Source organism: Antechinus flavipes, chromosome 6 (assembly GCF_016432865.1).
Source record: "Antechinus flavipes isolate AdamAnt ecotype Samford, QLD, Australia chromosome 6, AdamAnt_v2, whole genome shotgun sequence".
NCBI lineage: Eukaryota > Metazoa > Chordata > Mammalia > Dasyuromorphia > Dasyuridae > Antechinus > Antechinus flavipes.
The window spans coordinates 200,269,255-200,290,091 of NC_067403.1; the positions used below are offsets into that span (position 1 = coordinate 200,269,255).

The window sequence follows — 20,837 nt, forward strand, 5'->3', positions numbered from 1 at the left end:
AAATTATAATAAAACAAGACAGCATTTGCCAAGTGCCACATGACAAACAGTTTTTGAAGACCTTAAGGTACTTCTGGAACTCTGGTACTTTGGAACAGTTAGAGAAAGTTTAGAGATGGGGATGGATGGGGCTCTGTTAAATTTCCATCTTAAATGAATGGCAGGATTTAGCTAGATAAAATGGTGTTTTGGGGGAGGGGGAAGGGAAAAGGCCATTTTGACTGGAGTTTAGAGGTCTTGTAAGGGAGTAGTAGGAGACAAGAAAGAAAAGTTGACTAGTGTCCCAATTGTGGAGAGCCTTAAATACCAGGATCCATAATTTGATTTTGATCCTATAAGTCAATGAACTAATCATTTTTTGTGAAGAGTAACTTTCATTTCCTGGAAACCTTTTAATACCAGGTATGAGGTGATTGGTACAACTAGCAAAGGCCCTGAGTGGGGTGGTTAGGGGTAGAAGAAAGGTGAACCACTTGCACCGCCATTTCTGCTGGGAAATCCAGGAAGTCACAACTTGTAGATTTACTATGGAAAATTTTCCAACCTACTAAATAGGGATTTTCCTTGTGAAACGAAGAGCCACTGAAAACTTATGATCAGAATTGTGCTTAAGAAAGTTTAATCTGGAAAGGGAAAGACTAGAAGCAGGGAGAAAATAGTTGAGACAGAATGCTGTCAAGCTGAGGTGATATCAGTAGAAAAGGAAGGGGAGCCAGATGAGAAAGATAGGAAACTAAACCATTGATTGACTTTGATTGATGGAAAAGAGTCTGGGAACCAATGCTATCTTAGGGCTACTGAGTCCGAGTGTGTGTGGGAATGATGGCAGCATCCTCTGAAAGAGGGAAGCTAGGAGTGGACTAACTTGGGGCAAGGATGATTTTAGATATGTTAACAGTAAGTACACAACAGACATGCCCACATTAAGCCAGTGTTCACATGATCTTCTTGTCAATGACAGTGCTGGAAATGGGACCACTTGGACAACCTAGGCAGCAGAGAGAATGGGGGCAGAATGGCTGGGCTGGCAGAGGGAGAAGATAAGAAGTGGGATAGTTGGTCAAAGCTAAGAATCAGAATTCATATCTCGGTTGGGGGGTGTATCCACTCTCTCTTTAGTTCGGGGGAAAAAGCTTGTTGCTCCCCTACTTTTTGGCCTTATAGAGAAATCCATGGCAGGATAAATGGTATAGTGGATAGAGAATTGACCTTGAAACCAGAAAGAACTCTATTTCAGCTTTAGCCTCATACACATACTGTCTATGTGAATCCCTGTAAGTCACTTACCTTCTCTCTGGATAAGTCTCCAAGGTTATAAGTTTCAGAGGAGGTACTGACTTGCATTGGTAGGTGATTTCTCACCCAGGAGTTCCTTAGGCCCCCCAAATCATGACTCTTGATCATATTCCAAACATTTTTCATCTTTTTCTGTGTCATGGACCCTTTTGGCAGTATGATGAAGCCTATGGATTCTTCCACAACGTATTTTTTTCCTGTATAAAATAAGATATAGAATTACAAAGTAAGCCAATTCTATTGAAATACAGTTATCAGAACATTAAAAATAACTAACCAAGTTCATAAACCCCAAGGTATCCCTGTCCCTGTGGTGAAAGCCAGGGGGACTTTTAATGAACTTTGACTTTTCAGTCCTTACTAGAGCTTTTCAAAAGAAGTCTGTGGATGATCAAAGAAGACAAAAAGATCCTTGGGGAAGCAGAGAAAGGAGGTGACCCACAGTGGCTTGTTTTCCCACCCATATCCCCAAAGAATTCCCCTCTTTCATCCTGACTCCTTACTAGCTTTAGGTTGAGATTTGCTGCTCTCTGCCTCTCTTCCAAGGCCTCGCTCTGTCCTGTAGCTCAAAGCACCTCCATCAGAGCACCTTCCTAGACATCCTTTCTCCTGGGGTAGTCATCACAGATCAGAGAGTGGGAAGAAGTGAATTCTAATAAAAAATAAATAATTACATATATATATGTATATATGCACATATATACATATACAGATAGGCAAAGTGAATTCTAATAAAAATAAATAATATATATAAATGTATATGTGTACATATGCACATATACAGATAGAGAGAGAGATAAACAGACAGGATACATAGATAAATAGATGGATGGATCATATATCGACAGGGTAGATGGATGGATGAACAAATAGGTAGGCAGACTGACAGATAGATAGATAGATACCATACATAGATTGTTTAGACTTATAATTTTTTGGTATAGGGAACTGCCAATGAAGAAACACCATTTAACAATTCAGATCTGTTACTGTTTTGTAGTTTATAGTCTTAGAATATTCCTGGGGCAATGCTGGGTTTAAGGGATGGTTTTCGCAGCCAGTATGTGTCAGAGGTGAGACTTACACAAAGTTCTTCCTGACTCCAAAGCAAGCTTTTTAGGCAAGATTCCATGCCAATAACTCCATTTTCCATTGTATTTTAAACATTTACCAACCTTCTCCTCACCACAACCCTCTGAAGTAGTAGTACTAATGACATCTTTATTGAACATATTGGGAAACTGAGGTTTAGAGAGTTTAAGTGCCTTGCCCAACTGTTACCCAGCTAGTCAGAACTGGGATTTGAACTCAGGTCTTCTGATTCCAAATCCAGGGCTCTTTCCACTACCTGGTTAGAGGCGGAAGTGTGGGTCCTTCGTGGCTTGCTCTTCCCTTTTCCCTCTTCTCCCCTCCCCTTCTGTCCAACTGGTCTGTTGCCCCTGTCCCTTCAGGCCATCATCTACGAGGGGCAGGACAAGAACCCGGAGATGTGCCGTGTCCTCCTCACCCATGAGATCATGTGCAGGTGAGTGTATTGAGGGTGCGAGCCAGCTGGATGGGGAGGGCACAGAGAATTGGGGTGACCTTCCCTCAGGAGCCCATGCGGCGGGCCCCTGGGGCAATGTGGGCTGGGCTGGAGACTGGAATAAGGTGATGGGCTGAGGAGAGGCAGTGTCCAGACCAGCTCTCCAGGCCTAAAACCCTTCTCCTCTGCCTCTGGGCCATCACCTAAGCTGTCCCTAGCCCTAAGGCAGGGCGAAGGGAGGAGGAGGAGGAGAAAGGGGGAGGAGGGGAGGGCCTCCCGGGCACTAGCTGAGCTAGCTGGGTCCCTGAGGCCCCATTAGCCAGGGCTGTTTGTGCCGCTCGAGCCGTGTTTGCGCACAGGAGAGTCATCCTGTCACCGCTAATTGAGCTGCAGGAACTTTTACTAATGAGCTGGGGCCCAAGGGAAGGGGACTCCAGAGAGGGGTAGGGGGTGGGGGGAGAGGGGAGGCGAGGAACAAGGCTGTGGGGAGTGGCGCCTAAGGAGTGGAGAGGCAGGTGGGCAGGTGTGGTCTGGCCTGGATGGAGCCTAGACCTAGGTGGGGGTGGGGGTGGACAGTGGGCCCCTCTCCTTCCTCCCTCTGCCTCTCAAAGACCTAGTCACCCCAACTCTGCTCCCGGCTGTACAGATCGGGCGCAGGATTGGAGAGCTGGAGGCAGCTTAAACCTGTCCAGATTTAAGCTCAACCCTCTTCCAGGTCAGACATCACCTCAGCAGCATAACTGACAGGTGGTCTTCCAGCCTTTGGTGTGAGCACTTCCATTGGCAGAGGGCTCATTACTTCATAAGGCAGCTGGCCCAATTGTTGGACAGCTCCAATTGTTAGAGAGTTCTTTGTTATCCCGAGCCAAAAATCTGTTTTCCTGGAACTCCCCCACCCTCATTGTTCCAAGTTCTGTGCTCTAGTTTCAGCCACACAGAATAGGTCTATTCCCAGAGGTCTTTGCTTAAAGCAAACCCAACATATTGAAATCTGTTTTTACATACAAGTTCAATTATGGGGTATTCTTCATGTTAAATAAGAATTCACAATAATATTCCTTAAAAAAAAAAAGGCATGCTCCCCCAGGACATGGGGAAAGAGGTTTGCATTTAGAAATATTTGATTTACACCAAATGAATGAATAAACATTTCAAAAATACATTTATTGTGCAAATTGAGGCAACCCATATATGGCCTTAGACAGGATCCTTTCAGGCAAGGATGGATACAGAATGTCTCCCTTTCCTTGCAACGTTTTTTCTCCTCTCCCCTCTCGGTGCTAGGAAGGGCAAGGGCAGAGGGAGACAGACATTTGACTCTTCCCCAAGACCATCTCTGTGCATACAGAAGTGTATGTCTGGGCAGCGGTAGAAAGACAGAGATCCTTCTTACATCTTGGAGAAATGAAGAACTGGGTATTGTGGCAGTGGGAGGTCAGAAGGCCCTTGGGAAACAAGGTGAAGGGTTTTTTTTTTCATCTCAAAAAAAGGATCCACCTTTTCCTATGAGCCTGTCTGCTGGCTCTATGTGTGTCCCTTACCCGATAGACAATATAGCTTTTGACAGAGCTCCAGAATGTACTTTTTGATCTTTAAACTGGAGTCAGTGGGAAACTTAGACATATTTATTTTACCCACAGTTTCCTAGAATTCTTTTTAAATTCAGTTTTATTTTCAACATTTGCTTCTTCCCACCCTTCACTAAGAAAGCAAGAAAAATAAAGCCCCAGTTATAGTTTTATAATTCTAAAATCCCAGACTTGGAAAGCATATTCAACTCATAAGAGGGCAAGAATTTAGATTGACAACACTTTCATAAATAGGGAGGTACCCAGCCTTTTACTCCCTATTTCTTCTCTGTTCCCCAATCTTAGCTCTGACTTTTCTTAGCATTTATGGGGATTGACTATTTCTGTATTCCTACCTATTCCTCCAGGTTTGAGGAGGAATGAAGAAATGAGCCTAACTTGAGGGAAATTCATTCCTCCTTCTTTCCCTCAATTCTTTTACACATCTCACTTTCTGAAATGTGGCGAGGGTGGAGTGATCAAGGCTTTGTCCAGGGCATGAAGTTTAGAGGGCAATAAAGCTAGAAGTCCCCAATGGCATTTGCAGTCCCTTAGGAGTGTGGAAACAACAACAGATCTTAGCACTTATTTAGCAATAATGATTAGTTAAAATCAGAAGCTACCAAATGGCAGACTGGGGTGAATTCGTCCTTCTTCTTGTTTGGTGGTGGTTTTATTCTGATGTCATAGGGTCAGTGTATCCCCCCATACAAGGTAGTCTCCTTCATTCATCTCCTTACTTCCTTGGCCCCCATGAAGGCCTGTTTCATATTGCTTGCCTCAAGTATAGATTATGGTACTTTCCCTGAGTAAAAACAATTCCCATAATTATAGTTTTCTTTCCCTACCCTCCTAATACCCATTCTTTCCTTTTTTTTGCCTTGTACACTTTCCTTCTCTGCCCCAACCCACTATCCTTCCTGACTTTTGTGTCCTTTATTTCCTTCTCCCACTTCATTTTTCTATTCTTACTTCTCAGGAAGGAAATAACTTCAAGAGATAATTGGTAGCCCAAATGGAGAGAACATTAGAAATGAAGTTAGGAAGGCATAAATTCAATCCTGCCACAAACATTTACTAGCTGTGTAATCCTGGGCAAGTCATCTAATCTCAGCCTACCTCAATTCCCTCATTGGCAAAATAGGGATAACAATATCTACTCCTAGGATTTTTGTGGGGATCAATTGAGATAATTTTTGTAAAGCATTTTGCAAACCTTAAAGTGTTACATAAATGTTAACAGTTACTATTATTATTAACTTCCTAACATGAAGTCCTGATTAGACTTACATAACAATAGAATGGAGCCTCATCTTCCCAAGTTCAAATCTGGTCTCAAACACTTATTGGCTGTATGATCCTGGACAAGTCATTTAAACCCACTTGCCTCATCTATAAAATGAGATCAGGAGGGAAATGGCAAACCACTCCAGGTTCTTTGTGGAAAAAACCCCAAATGGTGTCACGAAGATTCATGACTAAAGAGACACAAAGACATGACTAAAATGATGGAATGGGCTCTCTTGATTGGTAACTATCTCATTGGAGATCTTAAATGGAAGGCAAATGACCATTGGGGAGGGCGTTATAGTGAAAATGCTTTTTTTAGGATTGTGGATTAAGAGTGGAAAAGGTCTTTAAAGTTGTCTAGTATAAACTCCATTACTTCACGTGAGATTTAAGTGACTTATCCAAAATTACATAGGTAAGTAAGTGGCAGAGGTGAGTAGACATTGAACTAGAGATCATAGGACCACAGATTTAGAGATTAAAGGGATTAAGGGGCATTTGATTTCCCACCCTTTCATTTTACAGATAAGATAACAGGCACAGAGAGGTTACATGTCTTGTTTAGGTCACACATGACTGAGGTAGTATCTGAATCCACAACCTCCTGATTCCAAGTTAAATGCCTTTTATCTCACACCATGATGCTTCACAAAGGTCAATCAATTCTGGTTCTACAGCTTTGTTCTTCTCTCCTTACAGCCGCTGCTGTGACAAGAAGAGTTGTGGCAACCGAAACGAGACACCATCCGATCCCGTCATTATAGACAGGTAGAGAGAAGGTCCTGGGAAGAGTATGTGTGTTTGTGAGTATAAGTAAGTGTGTTCATAAGTTTGTGAGTGTGTGTGTATGGAAACAAGCATCTTGATTATGGACACCAGTGAGAGGAAGGGATCTGTTTTATTGTGAGTGGGTGGGGGTTTTTTGGGAAGGAATTATATTTGGGGAACAAAGAAAGACACTGTTATGGGGGAGGAAGCTATGGAATGGGGCAAAGAACTGTGTGCTGGAATTGAGGAAAGGGGACTTCAGTGTATTATGGGACCAGAGGAAGGAGCTGCTCCTGAAGAGTTTATAGGCTCTAAGCCAACATATAACCCAGAGGCAAAATGATAATGGGACATCAAAAATTAGTCACTGCAAGAGACTGAGTAATGTCTACCACATGTGCCCCCTACTTTGAGGAATTGCAGAATAGCACATTTTTCTAGGCTGAGTTTGCTTTATAGGGGATCACTTACATGGAATTATATTCTTAGCCTGAGAACTACAGGGAGGGTAGTTGGTAGAGCCTAGTGGTTAGTGAAGGAAGACTTTGTAGATAATGGGAAGGTTTTACCCAGTGAATAGGGGAGCTCATCCCAGGTGAGGGAAACTGCCCTATTCAGGACTTCAAAACTGGGGTTAATGAGAAGAGGATTGCTTTGAATTTAGGATTGAGGCATTTACCTAGACAGGGGTAATGAAGAAAACTAGACCATGTATGAGAAGATCTGGGTGCTAGTTTACAATCCCACTTGGGATTTGGGCGAGTCATGATGTGGATCCTCAGTTTCCTCTTGTGTAAAATGGAAGTAACATCTGCTTGCCTAATCTACCTCACAGGGTGTTTGTGAGAGTCGACAATTTCATGCCATAATTGGATAAGTAAAAAAATGATTCCATGGCTTCAATGTCTGTTCACAATTTAAGTAAAGAATTAAATGTATGGGCAGCCAGTGTAATTTGGTTCATTTTGTCATTCTAACATTTTTATTATTATCATATTATTAAGTGCTTAGTGCTATTGGAAATAAAAGTGAGGATGTATTAAAGTTCCTGCCCTTCTGGGACTTATAGTGTAAGATGACATAAACATAGATAATTATACAAAATGATAAATGATAATTACATCAGAGATGTGTCAAAGGTAAAAAAAGCAAACAAACTTGGTGCTATCTGAGTTCTGAGGGTATAGTTGTTACAAACCTCTGGGCTCATGGAAGGTTTTATGAATGAATGGATGAGTGAATGAAGAAAGAATGAATAAAAAAATTCATTAAGTGCTTACTGTGTGCTGGGTACTGTGTAAGTGCTGGAGATGCAAAAAAAAAAAAGAAAAAGAAAATTCATCCTTATTTTCAAGTTTATATTATAATAGGGAACAGGAGCAGAACAGGGGAGCTAGATTTGGGAAGTGATGAGTTGAATACCTGTTCCAGTGGGAGGAAGAGTAAGCCAGAGTTCAGAGATGGACAGGAATTAGAACAGTAGGCTTGAGACACAATAAGAATAAGGTAGAACTCACCAGTCAGAATCAAGGATCATAGGGGTGGACAAGGATTTATAAGTACCAGTGAGGGGTTGGGGGAGAGGGGTCTAGAATATAGGCAGCAGAGCTTGGAGATATCTAGGAAATAGCATGTCAGGCTTTGGACTAAGTAAGATAAGGTTTATTAATCAGATCTCAGAGGTCTTTGTGGAAGAAGAGGCATTTGAGGTAGTCTTTAAAAATGGATAAAAATTAATTGAGCAAATAGATGGAGAGATGTGGCAGCTGAACTTCTGTAGGGAAATGTGAAAGAAGAACCATGGAACTAGGGAAAGACAGATGGCATCCTAATTTTCCAAAAAGAGAGAGGGTGAAGTTTGCAAACTATAGCTGATGAGATTGACTTCAACTCTTAGCAAAATGCTAAGACATTATTAAAGGGATGGTGTGTAAGCATTTAGAAAGGAAAGCAATGATCACAAGGGGCCAGTGTCTTCATAGTTTCAACAAGAACAGTTCATACCACAGATGATGAAACAGATTTTCCAAAGAGAAGAGAGAAGAGTGTGGGAGTAGAATGTCGCATATCCTGGGATATATAGAAGCTATGATTTTGTTTTTGTTACCTGGAGGGTTTGGGGTCAGGATGGGAGGAAAAACAGTATCAGGAAATGACTGGCATGAAAAACATAAGGCAACATTAAAACCTTTTAAAATGCCAGATTAACCCAATTTCCTTTTTTGGAGGTGGGGCAAGATTATTAGATTGAGGAATAAAAGACCATAGTTTTAAAATTATCAAATCCCTTTATATACGCAATTTCATTTGAGCCTCATGACAACAGTATGGTAGATATTCTATGAATTGTTATCATGATGATTTTATCAGCCTCAGTTTCTTCATCTGTAGCATGTGCATCATAATAGTACTTAAATCCCCAGGATTGTTGTAAGGATCAGTTGAAATAACACGTGTCAAATATTTTGCCAACTTTAAAGCACCACATAAATGCTAGCTATCATTGATATTGTTATTTTCACCTTTATTAAGAGAGATATAGTGTCCAAAGTGAGGTAGGGCTGTATTTTGCTCCACTATTTTGTTCCCTTACAGGAATTACATTCTAAGAACATTGACAAGCTGAGGAATTTCCTTCAAGAAGGGATTAGGATGGTGAGGGGACTTGACTCAGCATCAGCTGAAGGAATTGAGGGTACCTAGTCTGAAGAAGAAATGACTTGGGGGAAAGATAGGGGAGCCGACACATGGAATAAAGGCCATTCTGCTTGCCCCAAAAGTCAAAGAGAGGAGTAATGGGTGGAAGATGAGAGAAGCAGATTTCAGCTTAATATAGGGAGAAACTTCCTAAAAGTTATGGTGGAAAAGGCTGAAACAGGCCGGGGGTCTCCTTATGGAGGCTGGACGATCACTTACCAGTGCTCAGCAGACCAGAATTCTTATTTAGCTTTGAATTAGATCAGGTGACTTCTGGGGACTGAAGGAAGGAAGGAAAATTTATTTAGTACCTACTATGCTAAATGTTTTACATTTACTAATGTATTATGGCATTATGCTAAATGTTTTACAAATATTATCTTATGGGATGATCCCAGCAACTTTTGGAGGTAGGTGTTATTATTGTCCCCATTTTACAGTTGAATAATTTTACATGACTTGTTCTAGGTTACACAACTAATAAGTGTTTGAGGTTGGATTTTGTCTCAGTTCTTCCTGAGACTTCTCAGTCCTAACTCTATCTACCCTAGCATTACCCTAATAGCCTCTGAGAGTATAAAAGCAATTGAAAACTAATAAGCATTATGGATATAAAAATCATTATATATGATATTCTTAATAATAAGGAAATACTGGAGAATATATTGAAGAAAGACAATATCCATTTCACCCCTTTCCCCCAGATCTTGTCTTCTCTTGGCTAATTCATAACTCAGAAGGTCATAGACCTAGATCTGGAAGGAACCTTGGCTTCATCTTCTCTCCAAAAGGAAATAACTCAAAAAAGGAAGTCAGATTTATCTGGCATGAACTGTCCTTGCTGAAGCTGTCCTGCCTCTTGATGGGTCATTTTCCTTTCTAAATGTTCCAAAATTAGGCTTTTAACAATAGATTCTAGATTTTTTGGAGGCAATTGGGATTAAATGATTTGCCCATGGTTACATAGCTAGTAAGTGTCTGAGGCTGGATTTGAACTTAGGTCCTCACTTTATCTCCTGTACTGCCTAGCTGCCTTGTAGGTTCTAGAATTTTGCTAGAATCAAAATTGTTGCACAAGATTATAGTTTGGAAATGAAACTTTTTTCTTTTTCATTAGAAAGCATGTCAACATTTGTCTTTCTTCAATCAGTAGGTATCCTTTTCTATTCTCCAGTATTTTTCTTATTTATTTATTTGTTTGTTTATTTAGTAACTTTTTATTGACAGAACCCTTATTGGGTAATTTTTTACAACATTATCCCTTGCACTCACTTCTGTTCCGACTTTTCACCTCCCTCCCTCCACTCCCTCCTCTAGATGGCAAGCAGTCCTATACATGTTAAATATGTTACAATATATCCCAGATACAATATATGTGTGCAGAATTGAACAGTTCTCTTGTTGCACAGGAAGAATTGGATTCAGAAGGTAAAAATAATCCAGGAAGAAAAACAAAAATGCAAACAGTTCACACTCATTTCCCAGTGTTCTTTCTCTGGGTGTAGCTGCTTCTGTCCATCATTGATCAATTGAAACTGAATTAGATCTTCTCTTTGTCAAAGAAATCCACGTCCATCAGAATACATCCTCAAACAGTATCGTTGTTGAGGTATATAATGATCTCCTGGTTCTGCTCATTTCACTTAGCATCAGTTCACATAAGTCTTGCCAGTCCTCTCTGTATTCATCCTGCTGGTTATTTCTTACAGAACAATAATATTCCATAACATTCATATACCACAATTTACCCAGCCATTCTCCAATTGATGGGCATCCATTCAATTTCCAGCTTCTAGCTACTACAAAAAGGGCTGCCACAAATATTTTTATTCTCCAGTGTTTTTCAAAGATTTTTGTTAGTGGTTCCACAGTTATATCTGTTTCTCTTCTTAGTGTTCACTTGGGCCTGGTGGTTTGAACTCTCAAAGGGCAACTTGATCCTCTCTTTTAATCTTCTTGCTCATCTCAATATCCTGTTAACTACTTTTGTTTTATTTTTTCCCCGGCAAAAGGTTATTCTCTTTGATAGCAACTTAGAAGAATTGAGTAGTTATGCCTTCTCTTCATGGTCTGCTGGCATTAACCTAACTTTTTTTTTAAAACAATAGCTTTTTATTTTCAGAATATATACAAAGATAGTTGTCAACATTCACTCTTGCAAAACTTTGTGTTCCAAATTTTTCTCCCTCCCTTCTCCATCCCCTCCCCTAGACAGCAAGTAATCCAATAAAGGCTAAACATGTCTAATTCTTTTATACATATTTTCACAATTATCATGCTGCACAAGAAAAATTTTTAAAAAAGGGAAAAAGAGGGAAAAAAACAAAATGCAAGCAAACAACAACAAAAAAGGTGAAAAAACTACATTGTGATCTACATTCAGTACCCACAGTCCTCCCTCTAGGTACAGATGGCTCTCTCCATCACAAGTCTGTTGGAACTGGTCTAAATCATCTCATTGTTGAAAAGAGCCACATCCATTAGAATTGATCATCACATAATCTTGTTGCTGTGTACAATGTTCTCTTAGTTCTATTCTCTTCACTCAGCATCAGTTCATGAAAGTTTTTCCAGGCCTCTTTGAAACTATCTTGCTGGTCATTTCTTATAGAACAATAATATTCTATTACATTCATATCCCATAACTTATTCAGCCACTCTCCAGCTAATAGACATCCATTCAGTTTCCAGTTCCTTGCTGCTACAAACATTTTGGCACGTGTGGGTCCTTTTCCCTTTTTTTTTTGATCTCTTTAGGAAACAAGCCCAGTAGAGTCACTGCTGAATCAAAGGGTGTGCATGTGCACAGTGTGATAGCCCTTTGGGCACAGTTCCATATTGCTTCCAGAATTAACCTATCTTGAAGAGCAGACCTGACCCTTTTTTATCTTTCTCTCTCAAATCTCTCCAGTTCATCTTCCACATGGCCGCCAAAGTGATTTTCCTAAAGCACACATCTGATCATGTTACTCCCTTCATTGTGCCCTCTAGGATCAAATACAAATTCCTCTGTCTATCATGTAAAATCCTTTACAATCTGGCTCCAACCCATTTTTTGTTCTTATATATTACTCCCCTTCATGCATTCTACAATATAGCTAAACTGGTCTTTCAGTTTCTTACATGTCAGTCTGTTTCCATTTGCTTGTTTTTGCACGGGCTGCCTGCCCTCTCCCCACCTTCCTACTACCAGTCCACCCTCCCCATCTAGATTGTCCTACCCCCTCTCCTTTTGCCTCTTAGAGTCTCTAGTTTTCTTCAAACGTCAGTTGGTGATATTTTCTTCGTGAAATCTCTCTTGGATCTCCTGATTGCTAGCATCTCCCTCTCCTCCTCCTCTCATTTACTTTACTTTATATATATTTATATATATTTTGTATATACTTTACTTTGTATATACTTTATATATATTTTGTATAAATTAGAGGCCACTAGGTGGCACTGCACTGGATAGTGTGTTGGGTCAGTAGTCGGGAAGATCTGAGTTCAAGTGCAGCCTCGGACATTTACTACTAGCTGTGTAATCTTGGGCCAATCACTTAACCTCCTTTTACTCAGTTCACTCACCTGCAAAATGGGCATAATAATAAAGCACCTGTCATACGAGGTTGTTGTGAGGATCAATGAGATAAAATTTATAAAGTGCTTTGTGCAGTTGCTGGCATATAGTAGGTGTTTAATAAATACTTGCTCCTTCCTTCCTGCACATACTTATATGTGTATGCGTTGTCTTTCTAATATCATAAACTCCTTGAAGGCATGATCTGCTTCTCACCTTTTCCTTATAACCCAGATGCTTGGCATATAGTAGGTGCTCAGTAAATCAATCGATTGATTTCACTTAGCCATGAAACCACTAAGACTTTAAGTGGGTTTTTGTCTTTCTTAGCATTCATTGCCAGCTAGCTCATTTTGAGTTTTAGCATTCCTGATTTTATTCTTACATGACTTTGCCTTTGTTTTGTATTCATCCTTAGTTACCTGTCCTTGATTCCATTTTCTACATCAAAAAATATAATTTGGCCAATGAATTCCCTCTGTACAAATCCCCTTTGGTCTATTTAGGCAAATCATCCTTTTCTTCCTCACTGAAATTTCATGCTTCTATTGGCAGACTTCCATTTCAGATGGCTGCCTGTCTCTTCTGGACTGACTCCTCTTGAATATTAGCCCATGAAATCCCAGCCTTTCTCTGAACCTTTTGAAATGCTCTTACCTAAAATAGAGGTTATCACCTTCTCCTCCCGGATACTTTCTCCTCCCTGACTATTCATGACTCTCTTCTCTCCTGATTCTCTTTCTGCCTGTCGGACTGTCCCTCTTCAGACTTCTTTGCAGGATTATCATCCATGTTTATTTTTTTAAAATTTTTAATTTATTTTTTATTATATCTTTTTATTTACAAGATATATGCATGGATACTTTTTCAGCATTGACAGTTGTAAAACCTTTTGTTCCAACTCTTTCCCCTCCTTCCCCCCATCCCCTCCCCCCGATGGCAGGTTGACCAATACATGTTAAATATGTTAAAGTATAACTTAAATACAATATAAGTATACATGTTGAAACCGTTATTTTGCTGTACAAAAAGAATCGGACTCTGAAATAGTGTACAATTAGCCTGTGAAGGAAATCAAAAATGCAGGTGGACAGAAATAGAGCGATTGGGAATTCTATGTAGTGGTTCATAGTCATCTCCCAGAGTTCTTTCGCTGGGTGTAGCTGGTTCAGTTCATTACTGCTCTATTGGAACTGATCATCCATGCTTCTTGAACCCTATGTATGGACATGCCTCAGGATTTTGTCATGAGATCTCTTTTCTATCTCCATTTTCTCCCTTGACGACTTCATCATCTTTCAGGGATTAAATTGGCAAGCACCACTATGCAGGTGATTCCCAGATATACATATACAGCCTTCATCTCTTTTCTGAATTCTAGTCCCATATCACTAATTACCTTTTGGAATCCACTTCAAACTCAACATATCCAAAATGCAATTTATCCACTGTTTCCACTAAACTCACCCTTCTTTCAATCATTCTTCTGGGCAGGCAAGTTCAAAAATTCAGAATTCTCCTAGATTCTTCCCTCTTATCACCCCTCATGTCTACTTCCAGATAGTTAACAAGCATTTATTAAGCAACTACAATGTACCAGGACTGTGATAAGTAGTGGAGGTACAAAAGAAAGTAAAAATAATCCCTGATCTTAAGGATCCTTGTCTAATGTCAGAAACTACCATGTGCAAAAATGATTTAAACAGGAAAAACTGGAGATAATCTCAGAGGAGAAAAGGAAGGAAAGAAAAAAAGGAAGGAAGGGTGGATGGTGAGAGAAAGAAAGGAGGAAAAGAAGGAAAGAAGAGAGAAAAGAAAGAAGAGAGAGAAAGAAGAAAGAAAATAAGAATAGGGAAGAAGGAAGGAAAGTAGGAAAGAAGGAAGGATGGATGAAACAAAGAAAGGGGAGAAAAAAAGAAGGAAGGAAGGGAAAGAAAAGAAAGGTAGAGAAAGAAAGAGAGGAAAAAAGAAAGAAAAGAAGGATGGAAGGAAGGAAGAGCAATAGAGAGTGAGGGAAGCTCCAGCAAGTGTCTAGAGAGATTTCCCTCACATGTCCTATTATTCCTCTGTCGGGTTTTGTTCACTTCCTGATCATTTGCTGACCTCATCCATTTCATGAGTGGGATATATATCCTACATATTGCTTCTAGTCCCTCTCTATTCATCCTTACCCAAATCCTCTCTATCTTGCTTTCTCCCTCTGGTTTTTAGAGTTCTTCATATGAAAATATGTTCTTCGTCTCCAGTACTGTGCCATCTTTTCTTCCAACTAATCTGCTCCTTTTGCCTAAGAAATAAGCTTCCCAGTCATCAGTATCCCATCAAGTTTCATACCTGTAAAATTGAATTTATAGAAGATCTGCATTCAGATCTTGCCTCTGACCCTTATTCTTTATATGATCTTGGATTAGTCACTTAATTTCCCCAGACTTCAGTGGGTTGGATTTGATGGCCTCTGAGGTCTCTTTCAGTTCTTTTGGTGGCAATATGGTATAGTGGGGTTAAAAAGCCCTGGGTTCAAATCTTACCGCTAGCTGTACATAGCTTATTAGCTTCATAGACAAATCCCTTAACTACTCAGTGACCTCAGGCAACTTTTTAAGATTGTGAGTTACAGTTAAGTTGCTTTTTTGGCATTGGTGGAAGGAGTTTCCGTACTGGAAGTTCCATTTACTAATGAATTTTTTGATTTGGATCCATCCATCACCCATATCCATTCTGTAAAGCCTTGGATTTCATTGTTGGCCTTCTTCCTAGATATTTCCAAATGGAAATTACTGTTTACTTTAACTGATAACTCTTCTTCCTATGTGGGGTTAGCTGCTTACTGTGTGTTATTAGAATTGGGACACAATATCCTCCCTCCCTATCAATTTTAATTTAGAGCCACATAGATCAATTATCCAATGCAAATGTGTATATATATATATATATATGTTATATATATGTATACATACACATACATACATATATATACACATGCCTATCTTTCTATCTCTATATGTACACACACTTTTTATACACTTTTATTTTTAGTGGCCCTTGTTAAATACAATCGGTCCTTGATCAAAAACCTATGTTTTAGGACATCTAGGTAGAGCAGTGGATAGAGCATCAGCCCTGAAGTCAGGAAGAATTAAGTTCAAATATGACCTCAGACATTTAACACTTCCTGGCTGTGTGACCCTAGGCAAGTCATTTAATCTATTTGCCTCAGTTTCCTCATCTGTAAAATGAGATGGAGGAGGAAATGGCAAGCCACTTCAGTATCTCTGACAAAAAAACTCCAAATAGGGTCAAGAAGAGTCAGATATGACTGAAAAATGACTGAATAAGAACAAAAGGGGCCTCAAAGGACATAGATTCTACCCTCCCCTCATTTTACAGATGAAGCCACTAAAACACAGAGAGATCAGGTGAAGTGCTCTTTGAATTCAGCTCTTCCTGACTCCAGGACCAGAATTCTATTCATTGTATCACTCATATGATTCCACAAAGAGAAAAGCCATCTAGGACTGGTCAGAATAAAACGATGAATAGTGATAGCTGTTGGATCCACTGAGGGATCATATGTCCATATGGAAACTTGATAAGGACAACAGGGAGGTACACAATCCTCCCAGGCTCAGGTCCAAAATATTATAAAGAATCTCCTGCCAAGCCTAACAACCATCATCTACTTCTGGTGATTCATGTGGAAACAAATGATGGAGCCTTGTTGTCCTAAGGAAGAGACTCAGGACATCAGAGGCACAGGTGTTCTTATTGCTGCTGCCAATAGAAAGTATGAGCTGCACAGAAGAAAAATGGGTTTGGGACAGGTTCAGTTAGTTAAGAAAACGGTACCTGAGGACAATATCTAGGTCTATCACTTTTTTTTTAATTAAAGCTTTTTATTTTTCAAAACACATGCATGGACAATTCTTTGACATTACTCCCTGCAAAACCCTGTGTTCCAATTTTCCCTCCTTCCCACATCCTCCCCCCCCCAAGTAGTCCAATACCTGTTAAACATGGTAGAAGTATATGTTAAATCCAATATATGATTATATATTTATACAATTATCTTGCTGCACAAGAAAAATCAAATCAAACTGGAAAAATGAGAAAAAAAATTCAAGCAAACAGCAACAAAAAAAGTGGAAATGCTATGTTGTGATCCACACTCAGTCCCCACAATCCTCTCTCGGAGTGCAGATGGCTCTCTTCATCACAAGACTATTGAAACTGATCTGAATCATCTCATTGTTGAAGAGAACCAGATCCATCAGAATTGATAATCTGTATAATCTTGTGGTCTATCACTTTCTTATTGGAGAAACCTTTACTTATGGTATCCCAAAGGATGGGCATTCAGCTTCTTGAAAACCTAGCTGCCTCAAAAAGCACCTTTCAGCTCTAAATAAATCTCTGGTTTTAGTTATTCCTGGTAACAAAGTTCATTTTCGCCTCAGAGGGTACAACTCTACCTTGAATGGGAATAGCTTCATTCATACCTGTTATACAGTTCCAAAGATTCAAGTTCAATGGGCTTATTCCTTTTCTTCATCTTTTATCATCTTTCCACACCTTCCCTCTACCCCTCCACATCTCCCCTGACTCCCCCCCTCCCCAGCCCCTGGCCCATCTTAGCTTTTCTCTCTTTGTTTTACTTTGAAGCACTTTCTTCCTTCTTTGAGGGGCACATTCTCCCAGTTAAGCCTGAAGTTGCTCCCCAGCCCTTCAGCCTCCTCCAGTGGGCACAGCAGCCTTCATTGTCATGCACAGGTGGTGTCTACTTAGCACTGGCAGGCACCAAGCAGCGCATGCTCCGTGGGTCCCTGGACAGTTCCTCCTGCCTTTAGAACTGAAGCATCTAAGATTTCAGTTCCCTGACACTTTCATTTACTCACTCTTGTGGCTCTCTTGCAGCAAACTGCCTGATTATTGTGTTAAAAGCTCCTGATAGAGGTTTTATCGACTGTATTTTCCCATCTTTTTCTGGGGACTTTTCTTCCTTTTTATTTATTATCTTAAATGGTTGTGTCAAAATGCAAATAGAAACAGAGGCTGTAAATCTATTCCTGAAGATCCCTGAAGCCTACATAGTGACTTATTTTCAAATTTTAATATTATCAATGTTTTATTGTAATTTTTTATTTTGTGAAGTATTTCCCAATTATACTTTAATCTGGCCCAGGCCACATTTGTGTTTGATACCTCTGAGGTTGACCATTGTATGTTACATAACATTCAGATTTGTTGACCAAGAAATAGGGAATCCCTATAGATGTGGGGCTAAGAGATAAAATTATGGAAATATTGTTGAAAGAGATTGTTCTAACAATTGCCTTAAGGTAACCTAGAGGTAAGGAGACTGGTCTGGAAGATGCTGAAGGGTGATGGACAGATTAGCTCTGGGATTATGTAACAAGATACCTGAACTATAGAATCAGATAAATACTCTTAGAATCATAGAATTGTGAGTTTGAAGGGTTCTTAGTTATTTATTATGTAGGTCTATCATCTTCTTATTGAAGAAATCTTTACTTACAGTATCCTAAAGGATGGGCATGCAGCTTCTTCTTGAAAACCTGCTAAATTCAAATAGCTGTGTGACCCTGAGCACTTCACCTGATCTCTCTATAGCCTGATCTGCTTGGTAATGGGAAGTTAACCCTGCCCAAAGCAGCCCATTTCTTTTTGGGACAGCTCCAATCTCTAGGAAGTTCTCTCTTCCATTAAGCCAAAGTCTACCCCTATTTAGTCAGCCAGCTTGGTTTTGCTTTTGAGTAACAGAGAATGTCTGCTCTCTTCCCTTTCTGACAGTCTTTCAAATATTAGAAGATAGCTATGCAGTCTTCTCTTTTCTCCTCCAGGCTAAATACACTCATTTCCTTCAGCTCTTCCTTATATAACATGGTTACATCCAATCACCTCAGGATGCCCTCCAGCTTGTCAATACCCTTTTGAAAATGTGATGCTTAAAACTAAATGCACATTTGAACTGCTGTTTGCCCAGCACAGTGGACGGGGGATTTTTACTTCCTGTGATCTGGAAATACCACTTTCATTAATATAACTCGATAGTGAATACTAACATCTACTTATGTAGCACTTGACCATAATCAGGAGCCAAATCTGGTTTCTGCCTCCACAACATGTCTCACATCTGGGCCCTTCTTGACGCCCACAGAACCACTCCAACTCCACCCTGGTACAGACTCTTATCACCTCTTCCTGAACTTTCTTATTGGTTTCCCTGCCCCTAACCCACTCTTTATAAAACTGCCAAAGTGATTTTCCTAAAGCATAAAGCATTCATCTACTCAATAAACCCAGTGGCTCCCTATTGTCTGTTGGACCAAATATAAGTTTCATTGCCATTTATTCCTTTTCAGCTTTATTGTACATTTTTCTCCTTCATCACTTATGGTTCAGCCTTGAAAATTCCTCATTTATGGTATTGCATTTCTAGTTTCTGCTCCTTTGCCCTGGATATTCTCTACCTGGAACACAATGTTTCCTGACCCTGAATGCCTAGAATTTCTAGTTTCCTTCAAGACACAGTTAAGTGTTCCATTGAAATGAAGACTTTTCTGAAAACCATTAGCTCCTAAGGCCTTCCCCTCCAAATTTACTTCTGTTAATTCTATTTATTCCCAAATCCCCACAGTTTGTCTTCCCTGGCTCCCTAGTAAGCTTCATGAGGACAGGGGTTGTCTTTATATATTTTCCTAAAACTGAGCATCATGCCTGGCACATAGTAGACACATAAATATTTGTTGTTTGATTCAAAGAATTTTCACATATATTGATTCTACTTTTTTAGCAAACACTTTTGGTCAACAAAAAACTCTTAGATTTATTTTTTCTCTCTTTTTAGTTTTTTTATTTTCAAAATATATGTATAGAGAGTTTTCAACATTCACCCTTGCAAAACCTCATGTTCCGAAATTTTTCCCTCACTTCCACCCACCCCCTTCCCCAGATAGCAAACAATCCAATATATGTTAAGCATGCACAATTCTTCTATACATATTACTAGATTTGTTTTTAACAAAAAAGTTTTTAAAGATACATCTCCCCATCCTATATTTTTGCAGTTTATTTTTGGGTCTTAAATGCAGGGACTTCACATTTATCTCTGTTGAAATGAGCCTTCATTGTTTATCAGTCAATGTAATTTTGGGTTTTTGCTTAATCATCTATCAATCAATATATATTTATTAACACCTATAAAAGACACAGTGTTAGGTGATGTTGTGGATTAGAAATCATATGAAACAATAGTCCCTGATTTCAAGATGCATACAGCTGGGGGGGAGGGGAGGAACAAAACCTAACATTTATATAGCAATATAAAGTTTGCAAAGCACTTTACATGCACTATATCAAATGATCTTCACAATAATCCTTTGGGGTAGGTACTATTTTGATTTTGATTTTAAGGATAAGTAAAAGAGGCAGGCAGAAGTTGTGATTTTCTCAGGTTCATTCCTGAGTAAGCATCTAAAACCAAATTTGAACTCAAATCTACACAATTTCAGGTCCAATGTTCTATCAACTGTACCACTTATTTACAAATAATTGCTAGATTCATAAGAATTGTAAGATTTGGCATAAACATAAAGTACCAAAAACGCAAGAACAACAACAAAAAGACAATACAAGAATGAAATCACTCTTCAAAATAATAATGTAAGTCATCTTCCAAGGTAATCCATGATTGATGGCCAGAGGAGTTGTTTAGACTTAAGAGGAATTAAAAGATAGAAAGCATTACTCTGGGAAGGGAATGGGGTGGGGGGGGATTAAAATTTGCCCTTGAAAAGTGCATAGGATATCTATAAAAAGGGTAAAGGAAATAGGGTGAGAAAATAATAAGAAAGAACATATATGTTTGGGAGAAGTGAAAAGTCAGTCCAAGATCCAGTAGGAAGATATATGTTGAAAAACCTAGATCCAATGGGAGTGCAGATTGAATAGTTAGATTAGGACCAGGAAGAACATGAAGGCAAGTATAGTAAAAAGAATGATAGGATAATTTTGCTAAAATTCTGCAAATCAAGAGAGCATTTAAATTTGTAGTGGCTTCAGTGAAAAGATGGGCACAGAGGCAGAATGGCAAAAGGATATTGTAAAATATCGGTCA

The 20,837-nt window shown here is 39.4% G+C and overlaps 1 protein-coding gene across 4 annotated transcripts in view; it reads left to right on the forward strand.

Annotated features, from left to right (window-relative positions):
* The window catches only part of EBF4 (EBF family member 4), a 97,897-nt gene that overhangs the window by 24,896 nt on the left and 52,164 nt on the right, over positions 1–20,837 (forward strand). For all 4 annotated transcript variants that reach the window (XM_051964251.1, XM_051964253.1, XM_051964250.1 and 1 more), the window contains 2 exons: positions 2,748–2,821; positions 6,379–6,447. In XM_051964251.1, the coding sequence (XP_051820211.1) occupies positions 2,748–2,821; positions 6,379–6,447 (143 nt within the window). The remainder of the gene's footprint in view (positions 1–2,747; positions 2,822–6,378; positions 6,448–20,837) is intronic.